The 17,330-nt window shown below is 37.5% G+C and overlaps 1 protein-coding gene across 1 annotated transcript; it reads right to left on the bottom strand.

The window, feature by feature from the left end:
* Positions 1–7,380: 7,380 nt before the first annotated feature.
* LOC139725103 (protein ABHD13-like) lies at positions 7,381–17,084 on the bottom strand. The gene is made up of 8 exons (XM_071636189.1): positions 17,030–17,084; positions 15,126–15,458; positions 14,004–14,235; positions 11,432–11,532; positions 10,148–10,398; positions 8,980–9,084; positions 8,439–8,546; positions 7,381–7,494 (listed from the first exon to the last, which is right to left on the bottom strand). The coding sequence occupies exons 2-8, from the start codon at positions 15,421–15,423 to the stop codon at positions 7,381–7,383; spliced, it is 1,209 nt and encodes a 402-aa protein (XP_071492290.1). The 5' UTR covers positions 15,424–15,458; positions 17,030–17,084.
* Between the last annotated feature and the right edge of the window lie 246 nt (positions 17,085–17,330).

Raw genomic sequence — 17,330 nt, 5'->3', positions numbered from 1 at the left:
ATTTCCGAACCATCGAATGCAGCTGAATGTATACTGTTATTCATTTCGAAATTTAAAAGCGAACATCCGACAGTTATTTTAGCATCGTATGGAGCAGAACATTACTGCTATTCACTTCCGAACGCAAAATCGTATATACGGAGTTGAATATTTTTGTTATTAATTTCCGAACGTCACAGCAAACATTCGACATTTATTTTAGCATCTTCCGGAGCTGAATGTTATTGCCATTTACTCTTGAACATAAAGGCAAACATCAGACATTTATGTTATCATCGTATACACGGAGTTGAATATTATTGTGTTCATTTCCGAACCATCGAACGCAGGTGAATGTTACTGTTATTCATTTCGAAATTTAAAAGCGAACATCCGACAGTTATTTTAGCATCGTATGGAGCAGAATATTACTGCTATTCACTTCCGAACGTAAAAGCAATCATCTGACATCTATTTTGTCATCTTCCGGAGCCGAATGCTATTGCTATTTACTTTCGAAAGTACAGGCAATCATCCGTCATTCATTTTATTATCGTAAGAAGTTGAATATTTTTGTTATTTATTTCCGAACGTCAAAGGGATCATTCGACATTTACTTTAGCATCTTCGGGAGCTGAATGTTATTGCTATTTACTTCCGAACGTAAAAGCAAACATCAGATATACATTGTATATTTTATAAACGTATATACGGAGTTGAATGTCATTGTTATTCATTTCCGAACATCAAAGCAATCATTGAACATTAATTTTACCACCGAACGCACCTGAATGTTACTGTTATTCATTTCGAAATCTAAAAGCAAACATCCAACAGTTATTTTAGCATCGTATGGAGCAGAATATTACTGCTATTCACTTCCGAACGTAAAAGCAATCATCTGACATTTATGTTAGCATTTTCCGAAGCCGAATGTTATTGCTATTTATTTTCGAAAGTAAAAGCAAATATCCGTCTTTTATTTTATCATCGTACGGAGTTGAATATTTTTGTTATTCATTTCCGAACGTCAAAGGGATCATTCGACATATAGCCTACTCAAGCATCTTCCGGAGCTGAATGTTATTGCTATTTACTTTCGAACGTAAGAGCAAACATCCGGCATTTATCTTATCGTCTTACGGAGTTGAATATTATCATTCACTTCCGAACGCCAAAGCAAACATTCGGTATTTATTCCAGTATCATACGGAGTCAAATGTCACCGTGATTCATTTCTAAAATCAAAAGTAAACATGCGACATTCATTTTTGCGTCTTACGGAGCCGACTGTTACCGCTGTTCATTTTCAAAAGTAAAGGCAAACATCCGACTTTTTTTGTAGCCCGATTGGGCCACCGAATTTTCAGCAATGAAATTTTGGTGGCGCAGGTCGTTAAAAGTCGTGAATAGCGAGATGATCGTAACCGATGTCGATATGTTCTAATAATTATTGATACTTGAGTGATGAACGCATGTGCACAACTTCCGCAGGTGTACTTCTTTAGAAAGTAGCGAACAATCAAGGCAGTGGACATCAGAGTGTGATTAAATCGAAAAGAAGCCCCTGAAATCGGAATTTGATGAAAATGGGCAAAGTCGGAACTCCATGAAATGTATTTTGAGTGAGCGGTCAAAATAAAGCTCAACGGGAATGTGCCCTTGAATACCCTCGTCCACCCTCGTCCACCCTCGTCCAACCCGCGTCAATCGAGACGCAAATTCCCGAGGATGGATTATCCGTGCGGGCGGATGGACTCGTCCACTGAACGCGTATACCCGCGGGTACCCGCGGGGATACGCGTCAGTGGCCTCGTCCAGATCTCGGAAAAGCGTGACGTTTCCCGCGGTCGGCACTGTATACTGACAGTGTATGCATCTGTTGGAGAAAAAAAATACTGAAAAAGACAGTAGAACAGTAAGGATGAGAAATCAACTACAAATGTGAGGAGAAGTGAATATTTTTGCTTTGTCCATTTTCTTTCTGTACTTCATGTACTTGTATATTGTCGAGGTAGGTAATTTAGACCTCTTTTAAGAATGATGAAACTGGAAACTTCTTTGTAATGGAGGGAGAAACAATATTACATATAGTTTTCATGTCGATTTATTCAGAGCCCCAAATTCTGTTATTCTCACTGCAAATTTGGAGCATATCCTTGAATGCAACGGGGCTAGCTTGTCATCCCTATTTTTTTTTTTCTGATCTGAAGGTGTATCAGTGTAAGATATCCCTCACAATGTTGGGAGACATTATTATTCAACCCACATACAAAATATTTTGATGTTTGCAATGGAATATAAGGGACAAGGCAAGGCCTCTTCACCACCAGGCATGGTCTCGATCTGGTAGTACGTCTGGGGGATAGGCAGCAGGGCCAATCTTGAATGTTATGGATGGCAACACAAGCTCGATCATTCTTTAAAAAACTTTCGAGTTCTACATGTACCTTGGCGTGCAGGTAGCATGATGTAACATATTGGTCAGTAATATTCACTGTATGTGGAAAATCAATCTTAACCCAGTGTTTCCATCTTATCAGTAAACTCATATGAATGTGTATTATATATGTATGTGGACATTAGCCACAATGCACAAACTGTTCTGTTTTAAATGTTTGATTCGTCTATGTATGTATGTGTGTGTGTGTGTGTGTGTGTGTGTGCATATTTCTATGATCCTCTGTGTTAGAGAATGTGACCTGTAATATACAGTGTCATTTTGTTGTTGTTGTTGTTGTTGTTCATTCTTATCCATTTGTGTAATCAGGCAAGAGATATGTACCTATTTGTGTTGCAGCCAGCAAATAATATGAACTCATCCTGTGCAGATGTTTTATTTTAGGAGACATTGCAGCTTTCAGGGTCCTGATAGTAATGTTTGCACATCTTGGCCATCCAGTGTTGATAAAATACATACATGTATCGTACACAGTTCAACGTCATGAGCTCAGTTGTTTTGACACAACGATCTATCAGTATCATTGTCTCTCACTCCGTCTTCTTTCTACTCATCTTGTTATTATGATGTGCGTGCTTGTATGTGTGTGTGTGGCTGATCAGGATTGAAAATTTGAAACAGATTGAAAAAAAATTATTCACCAATATCAGTGTGATTTGTAGGCAATATTCCAGTACAGTACTGACACAAATTGTCTAAAAACTAACATATTTGTTAATATGATACACACATGCACACACACAAACAAACATATACCATACACACATGCACACACACAAACAAACATATACCATACACACATACCTAAAATATATAAGTATGATACATACATGTATTCTATTCAATATCTGAGAAACTATTTTCTTTTTCTTTTCTTTTTTTTTGGGGGGGGGGAGGAGAGGAAGGGGTCGGGTGGCCATTAATTATTATATTTTTCAGGTTGGCAAGTACTACATGCAATTTATTTTTTGACACAGGAGAAATTCAATTTCCTGAGGGCCATTGACTTTCTCTTCTGCCACAGAAATGGATCTACGTTATGTTTTATGCCACCAAAGAATGTTACTGTTGATGCGAGTTTCCTCTTTTCACCATCACTGAAGATATTTTTACTGCCTTTTTTATGTATGTGTGTTTCCTGCACAAACATATGCATGTGCATTCCTACAACAGTTCCTTCAAATGTTACATGTTTCCCCATCTTGTGAATTACAACAATGATGTTAACTGCTGATGGTGTGCTTTGTGTACATGTGTACAGTATGTCACGAGGAAACTTCAATATCAAAATATCAAAACATGGAGAATTGAGACTGGAATTAATAAATTTCCTTTATTTCTACCTTAGATTGCTTTTGCATATATTTTCTAGGTCTTATTCTTATCTAAACACATTTGTACAGCTTTATATTCTTGATATACATACAATGGAAAATAAGCTGCTCAAAAATATCAAAATCTATGATTTGTATAGAATGAAAAACACTTTACAACTATCTACACTAACATCAACAGAGTTGGACATTTGAAGTGCACTGAAAAGAACTCCACAGAAGTTTCTTCCTGGATGCAATCAGACTTTAAAACTCACTATCCCAGGCTGTCATCTCCTCTACCTCTCTGTCGAGCTTCAAGAGAGAGATTCAAAGCTTCATACATGTACTGTAAAAGCAGAAATTTGTATGTGCATTTCAATTTTGCAAATGTTGTGAGAGCCAAGATTCATGAAATTAAAGTGGGAGTGAAAGTTCTTGTCTTCATTGTATGTAGGCCTATGTGCATTGAACTACCACTGGCAATTCACAAAAAATTCATGCCATGAAAAAGGCCACTAGTTCCATTTCATGAAAATTTCCTGCTTTACAGTATGTGGATGTGTTTGCCCCATATAGCTCTTTGAAGACCTTTTAAATCAGGCACTGTACATGCACCTGCACAACACATTAGTATGAAAATACATCCAATGGTAGCCTGTACTTGATAGCTAAGAAGAACAATATTTTTATACAATAACAAGTATGAAAAGAGTGAAGTCCATGTGTTCTTGTGTCTTTATGAGGTGCAGACTTGAAGCCTTAGGAATTTACTGTTGGAAAGGCAGGAAAATTGTGGATAATATCACCATTAAGGTCTTATTGGGAGTCTAGCACATTATTTTCTCAACCTCAGACAAATATGAACCTTGGGCGTAACATATACTTGGCTAAATCACAACTTTGAATTCTGACGTGTTTCTAACTGGACATTTTTCATACATACACTGTACATGTACTACCACAGGCCTAATTTTGACACAGTCAAGGGTTATTCTACGCACGAGGATGTCTGAACTACACCACTTTGATGATAATGGGTATATGTGTGACACTACATTCACATTACTGGACTGCAAAGCAAACTTGTAATAATAGCTTGAATAATCCACTTTCTTGGTTAATTATATAATTGTATGCTTTAATGCTCATTCCGAAAAGAATGATTTAAGGTGTTTGTATTTGACATATCCCAACAAGGATCTGTATTTGAATGAATGAATGAATGCAGAATAGCAAATGTTTCACCACTGAACTTGGGCTGAAAAGATTAGAATTTATTTACAAAGACAATTTTTGAATTTTAGGGAAAATGAATTGCTAGAGATATGTGCACTTTATAACTGTTCTCTCATATCTAGCGCTAAATGTCCTCATGAAGGCATCACATTTTGCATGCTATTAAAGCTTATCATATTGAAGCATAGCGTGGCAAATTTTAGCAGGTATTCAATGAGAGGCCAAACGAATGCTGATTTGCGTCACTTTCAATTTCAGTGTCCTTATGCATAGAAAATCAAACCTGCTCTCATGAGAAAAGTTGACCTTGTCTTCAAACCTGAGTATGTTGGTGAGACACACAAGTAAATATACACACTGAGGCACTGCACAGGGATAACGTAGCTTCTGATTTGTAGGCAGCCTGTAAACACTAAATCTAAATAGAAAAATTCACTTCATATGACATTATTTAGCTTGAAGACTCTTACTGTGTGCATGGTTTGACTGCTCTATATATCTATGCTTGGTTCTGCTATTCAAATCACAGAGAAATATCCTCTGGATTGGCACACAAACCACATCAGATGGTTGACAGCGAGTCTGTTATGTGCATAACCTACCGAAATACTAACTAGTGAAAGTTTTTACTCGGGTGTAAGCAATACATTACAGCCAGCAGAATGCATGCTTTTGCAACAAACAGTAAATTAAGTCTGGTTGTCTTCATACAAAATTCAGTGTCAGCATCATATTCACAAAATATGCGGGTCAGCAATGCAGGCATATTTAAAAAAAACCATCAACAACAACTAAACAGGGATATGTGCTTTACTGGGTACATATATATTGAAAAGGCAAGGCTGTAAACTGAATGAACTGTCATGGGCTTTAGCATTGAAGCCAAGAGCAACCTTCAAAACAGACTGTATATGGAACATGCCACTTACATGTTTTTCGAGTGTGAAGGACAGTACATCATAAGTGTATTTTTTATTTATTTATCTAATTATTTTTTTCCACAGTTATGATTTTGATTTGCAGTTTCCCTTAACCTTTTATTACATATGTTTATTTGATAAAGTGTGTTTTCAACATAGAGGTGAAAGAAATGTAATACCTTGGGGAAAAAAGAAGAGATTATATAGAAGAGTAGATTACAACACTATAAAAAGCCTGGAGAAATTATCAAAACATTTAATTACATTAATTAATAATCCTTATAATAACATCATGCTTGTGTCAAATAATTGTAAGTCTTTAACATATTGCACCATATAATACCATTTTAATTCACAACAATACATTGTTATAATTAGCAGATAACCCCAAAACACAAGATGATTTTTCTTTATCATAGGCACCTATATTTGTCCTTTTGCAAGACTTTGTAGGACAAGTTGAGTGTGGTGTGACGGTGGAATGACAAATTAATCTCCAAAGATCAAAAGCTGCACAATATCAATCCAACTTTATCATACTGTGTAGACAGCATGGCAGGTTTGGTGAATGTATAAACCTGCACCTATCTTACATTGTAGCCTTTCTACCACGTGTGGACTCTACCCCTGATCCAACCTGTTGGCATAGTTTAAGTGATTTTCAGCAGGAACTCACTCCATATTCAAGTTTACTTTCATAAAATGAAACAAACAGAATAGCAAAACTTGGTAAAGTTACAGCAACATCGAAGAAAGTCAAGGAATGTTACGTTTCACTTGATTTCCCAAATCCCTGATATCATTCATAATGACATAATATGCAAATTAGATGAAGCAATGATGTCACGGCCTCACAAGTCTCCCATTCCTTTGTACACAAATCTCTCCTTTCTTTCCTTGTTTCAAATGAATTCAAGAAGTACATATTCTTACCATTAAATTGTGCTGCAATGATATAGCAGGACAATAATTTCATGACGGAGAGAGGCATTTCACAGTAGTTGTTAAATTGTTGATAAAAATAAACAACTTTACAGTATCAAAGTTTGCGTAGAAACAACGGGGACAATGGTGAATCATCGCCATGTCTAATTTGCATACATGTGTATGTGATTGTGCCTGATATCACTACTGAATGAAAACATGTTCGAAAAATGAAATCTACAATTTTGTCTTTCTTGTCCACGTGTAACGAAAGTGTTAATGATCTGGTTGTACAGCTCTCAGGAATTTCAAGTCAATTTTTCACTTTGAAACCCAGTCAGTGTACTGCAGGTTGAGTCGGAGCAAAATACAATTAATGAACAAACAAATAACCTGAATGTAACAGGCATAAATAGAGTAAATCAAAATGTCGATAGGAGCCTATTCCTGGTAGGGACAAGCACGGCTGGACACACTACAGGTCTGCATGCAGTCTCCCAGCAAAGACTCAGAGCCTCTTGAAGGATGGACTGTCCAGGTGTGGTCAAGCATTGAAGACCATGGATGCATTGGGTTGACCAGCAGCCCCAGAGTGTGAGTGGTGTGAATGGGGGTGGGGTGAGACAATGCTGGTTACTGGATGATGAACATGTGGAATCTGGGGAGAGATTGAATATTATAAACTGGAGAAATGATTTCACAATGTATGAAACAAATATCAAATATTCATGTGTCTCTCCCGTCATGTATCATGGGGGTCTTCTGTATGAACATTTGATTCCTTGCTTGCGATGATATAGTCATTTACATCACTACATGGTGGACAAATCTAGTCAAAAGTATCATGACGTGAAGAAGAGTGAAAAATACTGAAAAGTCTCTGCAAGTAATTGAAAATTTGTCCTAATTACAGACAAAATAACAACTTATCTTCAGGTTGTCAAGAAAATTGATATGCTGGACACATTCTTAAAACTAGAAAAGCACTCTGAGAGCGCAGACCTCCACCAAGCATGCAGCTCATTTCCACCACTGATCTTGTTTTTCCATAGAGATCAGTGATTTGCACCCATACGTACTTATAGCATTAGTGTGCTGAAAGTCGCCCGATTTCCCAATATAGTTCACCTTTTGTTACGTCATAAACTTCCAGCTGCGCGGCGTGCCTCACCTTGGCAGAAACTAGAGCACGCACTTTAGTGCGCGCATACAAACATCAAATACGCGCAGCCTGAACTTCTAGGTTCATTGACCCTACCTGTCAAAATGTCAAAAATCCTTCATAAATTCCCCCAAAGTTCTTGGATCACTACCAAAATTTAATCATCTGTTACTTGTATCATTCTAAACCTTTCCTGCAAGTTTCATCCAAATCCGTTTACTACTTTTTGAGTTATTTTGCACACGGACAAACTAACTAACAAACGAACACACAAACCAACGGTAACGAAAACATAACCTCCTCCCTTGGCAGGGTAATAACAGGATTCATGACAGAAATGACAAGGAGATAATTATTGTAAATATATTTTGATAAAGCTGAGTAGACCACAGACTGCCATCACAGTGTTCTCAGTAATATTAGGAGGATATGAGTCTTACCTTCCATATAAAGTCCCTGATGACAGTAAAGTAATGGTCACAGTGCCACGTCTCATTGTGGGTTCCTCCAGTAAAGCAGTACATACTTTTCTTTGGCCCTTTACATCGCTAGAAGATAGAACGGGAGCACAATACAATGATAAACGCCTCAAAGATGAAACAATTAAATGAACCAACATTGTCACATTAACCCGTTATGGATGAGTCCCGAGTATACTTGGGCAAGTGTCTGTGGGAAATACATGTTGTATCGTAGCAAAATCAGCTTGTCCTCGACTGGTTAATATCCATTCATATAATGGGTAAATGTCAAAAATCAATATTTACACGGAAGTCAAATGTGAAAGCTAGAAGAGACAAAGTCACTACCATGTGGCATGATAGTGACAGTATCAATTGAAACTGTAGAGAAAACAAAGTCACCAAATTTGAGTATGAGACAGTGTTAGACATGAGATGCTAAAGCCAGTAAACTTTGGCATCATGTTAAAAATTAAAGAAAGAAAAAAAAAAATGACTGTTTCGACATCAGGTGGCTTACCATAAACAAGTCTTTCATCATCTTGGGGGGTACCAGCTCATCCGCCGTTCCAGACAGAAATAATGTTGCTGTGTGTATTGATGACACTTTTCTGTATGACAAAAACTAGATTTAAAAGGAAGAAAAGAAAACAACAACAGTTATGTCATGTAGTACATCATATCAGTCCTGTAATTTTCTCAGCACAAGAGAGTACAATGTATGAGTGACTTTAGCGACCATGATTCAATTATGAACTTGACTCACGGGACTAGCATTTGACCACAATTGTCGACAACAAAAATCACAGTTCTACAACCGAAAACTAAGAGTAGCAAAGATATGATATGAACATACAAAATCAGATAGTTACATTTTATTACTTGTCTAGGAATCTGAAATTGTCAGTTTTGAATTTAAAGGAATTGTATAGTTTTGGTTGACACCTAATTTCAGGTTTTTAACACTATTGGTGAGATAATGACAAACCTCTTATGAAATATGAAAGAGCATGTAATTGTATGAGGAATTCAACATTTATTTGATGAAATTTGGTTTTGGAAAATTGGCTGAGATATCTAGAAAGAGCGATACAAATAAAGTGTGGGACCCATACTTTATTACGATCACTTTGTTTTACTTTGTTTTTGGATGTTTCAGTCATTCCAAACCCGATTTTCATCAAATAAACTTTGAATTCCTCTTAAAATGGTATGCTCTGTACTATATCATAAGTGTTTTCTTGGTATCTTGCCAAAAGTCAAAAGCCCAATTCTCATCTCCACCAATACTGTGCCATCCCTTTAACATTTGGCCATTACAATGAATTATTTTGAGAATACACATGGAGTATTTGCTCTTACAAAAAAAATTAAAAAATAAAAACTTCAAACACACTGACGTTACGTGAAAAACCAAACGAGAATTTAGTTTAGTTTGGGATTATCATCAGAAGAATTGTTAAAATCCTTTGCTACCTTGATCAAACAAGACAGACATCATGTGACATTTGCACAAAAGAATTAAAAAAAAGAAAGAAAGCTTGTTTTAGTTTTGCCAAAAATGAGTATTAGACAACTATTTTTTTAAAATCACTGGTTGACTTTCTCCTCAACCATTCTTATGTTCATCTTCATGAGAAAGCTTCATCTTGATGGTACACCCAAACACACTGCAGCTTCTTACTTACCTTATTCTTCACCAGACAAAGTGGGATCCACCTTACTGCCGACGAGAATAGATGGCTTCCCATCTCCTGGATGCATGTAAATGTGTTCTCTACAAGAAGTCCTTTTAAACGGTCTATGTTTCGCTTCTCTGAGGCAACATGAATTGCCACAGCGCCCCCTAGTGAGCGGCCAAAGATAAAGATCTGTGAAGGGTCAATGTCTCGTCTGGTGTGGAGGTAGTCCAGTGTAGATTGAGCGTCGATATACAGACCTAAAAGCAGCATGGCAGACATGACAACCAAGTTAAGTTGAAGCTTCAGAACTTTGGACAGGGAAATACACCTTGTCATCCATCAAATCTCTTTTATAAAATGAGCTTTGTGAAGCGATTTATAAGTGACAGTTGAAAAGCTCTTTTTACTTGACCCAAGTTATGCACCACACTATGATCTATGACGCACTAACTACATGTATGCAAGAACTACACTTTGTATTATGTACTAAAACTAAGCATCAAAACTAAACATTCCTAGAAGTACTACACATTGTTTCAAAAGATAAAAACAGCCCTAGAATTATTCTTCTGAACATTGTGTTTTATACCATTCCTAGACTTGGTGGTGAAGATATATCATTGGACTGACCAAAATGCAACTGTTTGGTCAGTCCACGTAATGTATGTTTACCACCAAGTCTAGACATGGTACAAATAACACTGTTCAATAGAATTTTAGGGCTATAATCATTTTTTCCTAGCGATATCAGGCCATTCAGTTGAAAAGCAACACATTTTCAATGAACATTTATTATTCACCTGTCATATGTCAGTCCAGTGTAACATATGTTCACCCCCAAATTTTCATTTTGGCAAAAATTCAAGTAGATGGCTTGACTGAAACATTTTGGGGCAGGGTTATCTCGTATTAAAGTGTTCTGAAAGATCATATTGTAATGGGGAGTAATGCACAATGATAACAGAAAATAACCCAACATCCCTGAAATGCACCCTTTTACTGTGAAAATACCCATTTGTGAGATTATCAAGAACACAATGCAAGGAGGGGAACCTGCTGCCCTCTTCTAAAGTCAACATGTCATCCCTTTCTCCCGTCTCCCATGGCAATGAAGGCATATAATTCTCCTTACATTTATAGCTGAGTTTCCAAATGATCTCCATCAACAAACATTATTATGCAATTGTACCAGTGACACAACATTCTAATATTTTGATGTATACACAAGGGGATGTTTTTCAGTTGACTTTTTTAATAATGATATCTCAGTGTGTGAGGTAGCAGACTGACCTGATTCAGAAGGCACCCCTTCACTACGTCCGTAGCCTCTGTAGTCCAGTAGTAACACATTGCACTGGCACATTGTATACAGCAGCTTAGCATTAAATAATCTGTGAGAGAACACACATTGCTGTTAAAATCTGAATTTTCTCAGAGAATGATTTTACAAGTCAATTATCAAGGCTTGTAAAACAAAAGTCAAGATTAGTCTATCATTTGTCATATTGAAAAATAATTAACAAATGTAGCATGACAATTGAGAAGCTTTTTTACATACCTCGGAAATTTATGGGTATTTAACATTACACAGATAATCTATGAAAAACAAATGTATTTGTAATAAAAGAAGGAAAGCACAAGCTTATTGAATAGGTGGGTAGAGCCAGATGTATAACACCAGTGTGATAAAAAATGTGGTTACCCATGGACACGTCAAAAAAAACCCATCATCATCATAAGATTGGGATGTTTCTTGACATGTAAACCTTATACCATTGTACATGTAAATGAAGACCTGAATATAAGAACGACTCAAGTCCAATTTTCAGCCAAATTCAGTTTGACATGGGAAATTGTAGCTTATGCATGGACTCATCTTGTGTATAAATGATAAATCCCAATTACCCTCGGAAGTGCCTGAAATAAATGAGTTAAATCTTATATGAATGTAAGAATGAAGGACTTGGGTCATTCTTACATTCATATTATAGCGCCCTCTCTCATCCTTCTCTCATCTCTATAGCAGAATATCATGTATATGAATCAAAGAACGACCCAAGTCCATATTATTCAAAGAACGGCCCAAGTCCATCACACAAAATGGCCTCTCCACAATCAATGTAAATGTTAATTGTCATAATAATATATGTTCTAATTTGTATGTACAATGTTGCCTTCCCATCACAGTTAAATAGAATATTATTGGACAAATAAAAAAAATATGAAGTGTTTTAAAGTTTACTCGAAATGGTCTTCCATGGACTTGGGTCGTTCTTATATTCAGATACTCATTAATGAGAAGACACACACTGGCACAATCTGTCTGTCTGAACATCACTCCCTCCCTCCATGATCCTGCATTACACTGTTTTATGTCTACACTGGTGACATATTGTTCCTGCACACCTTCCATGAAAAGAAAGTCAATATTGTACGGAAGATGTTTGTTATGTTGGTAGTAACTGAAAGAAATAAAGCTAATCTTCTGTCTCAAGAAGTCAATATTTCTACATAAATTAATTTAAAAAAAATAGAAAACACACACATTCTTTTTTTAAATTTGCAAACTGAGCATTAAGAGAAAGTCAAATGACTCTGATAGCTATCTTTCAATGGCTCCATGGATGTCACATAATACTTGTAGCTATGTCATGAGAGCATTTACCATTATATTCTTCTTGCAAATCAGTGTTTTTTTATATACCTCTCAATCTTAAATTTCTATCATTTTACAAGGGACAAGAATAAATTGTAAACCAAATGTATGTGACACTAAACTCTATAAACTGTGTCATACTTCTCCCAATGTAACATTGAGCGTGTTTCTACTGAGAGCACCTCACATCCCTGGCATCGCCACGAATTTTGTCCAACGCAGCACCTCGTATTTTACGACCACTCGAGCTGTTTCTACTGAGCGATAAAATACGAGGTGATGCAAAGGTGACGTGCAAATGCGGCGATTCCGGAAGTCAGGTATTTTTAAGTCACAGATTTGGGTCACGCGCGCATTGCCTGTTAATACGATCCGAACCCTGCCTGCTTTGCTACAACTGCGTCGGCTATTTTTTGATTAGCCATTTCTCTTCGACTATATCCAATATACCCCGAACTAACATACTGGTATCCTGCCACAGACTGATGAGAAATCTTTGGAGATCGAGGGTCCAGTTGAGATTTTCTCAAGGCTGCGACATACTAATGTGGTACTCTCGCGATTCGAGACAATATAGAATGAAATAACGCGGTGTAAAATCAAGTAAGTGATGAGGGCTTAGTAATGCAATAAGTTAGGCGAACAATAGACGATGAATGCCACAATTCTCATGTAACGTAACGTATAGGGCCTATAACACATACACAAGCGAGTTGGTACAAACAAAGCATGATGCGAACACGGTCGCTGTGTGTACACACGTATTTTGTACACATGTGTCGAAGGAGTGTGTGCGATGAACCGATTGAAAAGCGCGGGGAGAAATTCTAGACGTCCGATACACCACGAATTTCGCTACCCGGTGTGTTTCTACTGAGAATCGTCCTTCGCGTCACCACGCATCGACCACCTCAATAGATGGACGACGGAGCACCTCGCATCAGCCGGCATCGGCCACTACCGATCTGTTTTTACTGAGGAAAAATTCGAGGTGTCACCACGCATCGGCCGGTATCGGCCGGCATCGGACGGTATCACCACACATCGGCTGGCATCACCTCAAATTTTCGTCGCTCAGTAGAAACACGCTCATAGTAGACTGGGGCCATTCTGACAAAAAAAAAATACCTTCATGTTTGCAACTAATGTCTAGCATAACTAACCTGATACAGTGCAACTTTTCTTACTCACAAAAACTCATCTTACCTATGACCTAGGTTACCCGCATTGCCATGTAGAAATAGAATGGTTGGTGATCTAGATGCCCTCTCCGGTGGCTGCTTTAGGAGCACAGCACTGAGTTTTACCCAATCAGATGTCTTTATTGAAAGATTCTCATAAGGAAGATCCAAGATGGCAGCAGATGGCACAAATACAGTCGACATCTTCGGGTTGTCCGGGAAGTATAGAAGGAAATCTTGCATATTGTAGATAACAGCTGTGGGGATGGCAAGGAGTGTAAAACATGTTTCAGTAATCAATCTATAGTTCAGATGTTTACAGACTAGGTTAAAACACAGTGTGTGACTGCAATCACACTTGTAGAGAGATCATAAGAAAGAAAGAGTGTGTGTGTATGAGAGAGAGAGAGAGAGAGAGAGAAATATAAGGATCTTTGTTTCTCTTATAAGACAACTTAAGATGCAAGGCCCTGTTTAATTTAAAAACACTTTGCTGGTAATCACAATTTACTATGCTTGCAGTCACCACAACATAGCAGCCAGGCAGCAGCTGATCAGCTGTGTGCATAGACACCATTGGTGCATCCACAGCTCTAGTCAGAAATTCACTGCCCTGGTTTTAAATTGTCCCAAAGACCCCCTGACGTGCAACAGATGTGTGTCAATAACTTCAACCTGTCAATTAATTAATTGTTCAGCCACTTATATAATGACCATGCTCAATTCAATGGATTTGTTCTTAAATAAAGACAGGTATGTGTCATATTGATTACATATCATGAATCCTAAACTGCATACTTATTCTTGAGAAGAGATTCCAATAAAATGTGGGACCTACCTTTTCCTAGGACCACTTTGCTTTACTTCGTTTCTGGATATTTCAGCCATTTCAAAACCAATTTTCATCAAATAAACTCTTAACTCCTCTTAGAATTATATGCTCTTTGATATTTCATAAGTGGTTTATATAATCATCTCTCAAAAATTCAAAATCTGAAATTCCCATCTCAACCAAAACTACACCCTCCCTTCAACCTGCTGAGGACTAGTCTTGAGTATACTTGGGCAGGTGTCTATGAGAAATGCATGTTATAGCAAAATATGCCCGTCCTCAACAGGTTAAGGTAGAATTGATTGTTTGACTCACTGAGAAAGCCTGCCATCATCAGGAAGAAAGCAATGACTCCACCATAGAGCCAGAACACCAGAATGATCAGCAGCAGCTCAGCAATGCACACTTTCCAGAACTTGAAGACAACATGGAGGGAGAGGAGGAGAAATACCTGCACTACGGCAGCTAGCTTCGACATGGTGGGGCGCTGAAACACGCTAACAGATGGAGGTGGTTTGCTGACTTCTGGGGCCGAGTCAAGAAGACGCGTTGTATCCTCACTTCCGTTAATTTCTGCTTCTTGAAAGCCTGCCTCGTCAGTCATTCTTATCATTCCATGTAGCACTGTCTTTTGTCATGGCACCGTCTCTGCAGGCAAAAGGGAACATACATTGTACATTGTACATGTATTAGTCATTCATTTTAATGAGAAATGGTAACAATCAGATTTATGCATCAAAGTCAACACTGGATTCATTTGATACAAAAAATAACAATAACCTTAGAAAAATACAAAAATTTTCAAGGCAGTTTTATAGGACAGTAATCTTACTGCTCCTAAGTTCTTTCAAAACTTGTGGTTTGTCTTTTGTATGTATACTGTATTCTCTCCCCCCCCCAAAAAAAAAAAATGAAAGGAATTATAATAAAATCAGGAAACACACTACAATGGCACAAAATGAACACTGGACTGAAAGTGATGGGCAATCATAATAAAGTAACATCATTACATTATAAATTAATGAACAATTCATTGCATCAAAATCAGTGGCAGGCAAACATAACTCATTAATACTGTGTACATGTCAATGTTTTAGTCTGCCTGATAGTCTGATAACAACAGAAAATTTCTAGTTTCTCTCCCTCTCCATCTCTATCTTCTGCATCATTCCCATGTACAGTTTGTAGATCTAAATTAATCTTGGCAAAGTTGCACAGTCCCTTTTCATAATCTTTAATTTTATGAGATTTTACTTTGTCAATAATGATCACATTACACAAATTCATAAGTTCCAAAAGTTCGATGTGAAAATGGGAAGACGTTGAACATACAAGTACACTACCCTACCTATGTGTACTACTGCTAGTGTAGTACTAGGGGGTCTGTTACAATACTGTCTGTAGTTAGACACAAGTTAAAGTTGATGCTCTTTCAGTCAGAGATAAAGAATTCCTGGCACATTCCTTCTACAGTTCCAAATGAAGATGATACTGTCAAGTGTGGAGGCGAGACTTGGAGGTGTTAAATAATGCATAATGATGCCGCGCGCGGCATCATTATACATTATTGAACACCTTCAAGTCTAATCTCAATACCTAGTACCTGGCACTGCACTGCTTATGGTAGAAAATGGATCTGGGATCTAGAATCAAGTAAATTAATTTGAAATGAAAAATGAAGAAATTAAATCCTGATGGTGTGATGGTATACATACTGTCTAAACTAAAATTTAATGGATAGATACGGGCACATGCATCATCAAACCATCATTGAAATTGAACTTTCCAAGCTTTCCAACATGTCAAAGTACCGAGTACCTGGTAAGTCTTTGACTTACTAGTAGGCTAGGTGGAATCATAAGTAATGAATTCAAGGTAATTTGGGTACACTGTATTAAATTTTACATGATCCATGCCAGCGGGTGAGTCCGTTGGCGTTTGGTATGGATTTAACTGAGGACACTGTCACACTGATTACATGAGCTGTCACAGCTCAGTGAGGTTTAATACTATGTGAGGCACCGACTTTCAATGAAGCTTACCCAACTGCAAAGTAAATACGTGGGACTGTGAGAACTTTCCTACAAGCAAAAGCATTGTACATAAATTGTCTCCTGAATATGATATATCACGGAGGTCCTCTTCTTCAACAGGTGAAAAACCAATAAATTTACAAGAATAAGAGAGAACTATGGGGTAAGAAGTGAAGAATATTTTACCGGTAAGCATATTTCGTCACCTTTTCCTCTTGTTTGGAACTCTTTAGCATGAGAAAACTGCAACTAGCAGAGGAATACCGCCCTCTACAGTCAGCTCGTAGTAGCATATCAGCATTGTCCAGAACGAGATTGCGGCTAGCTTAGAGTTGTGGATATTTGCGGTAGTCGAGTTTGTTATGAGCGAAATGCAGGGATGGGGGCATTGTACCCCTACCATAATTATGTTCATTTGCCACCTCTACGTTTTCAACCGAAAGTTCAAATGTATATGAATCAGAGTTTAAGTTGCTCTACCCATGTG

Source organism: Diadema antillarum, unplaced genomic scaffold, assembly GCF_040938485.1.
Source record: "Diadema antillarum isolate AM-2024a unplaced genomic scaffold, OU_Dant_1.0 seq00000015_RagTag, whole genome shotgun sequence".
Lineage (NCBI taxonomy): Eukaryota > Metazoa > Echinodermata > Echinoidea > Diadematoida > Diadematidae > Diadema > Diadema antillarum.
The sequence above is the reverse complement of the archived record's forward strand: the minus strand, read 5'-3'. Positions and strand labels throughout refer to the sequence as shown.

Excerpts from the sequence above, each read along its gene's own strand:
- LOC139725103 (XM_071636189.1), bottom strand. The coding sequence starts at position 15,423 with ATGATAAGAATGACTGACGAGGCAGGCTTTCAAGAAGCAGAAATTAAC. Across the intron at positions 14,236-15,125 it reads GATGATGGCAGGCTTTCTCA|CTGTTATCTACAATATGCAA; the intron begins GTGAGTCAAACA and ends CCATCCCCACAG. Across the intron at positions 11,533-14,003 it reads GCGGGTAACCTAGGTCATAG|ATTATTTAATGCTAAGCTGC; the intron begins GTAAGATGAGTT and ends GTTCTCTCACAG.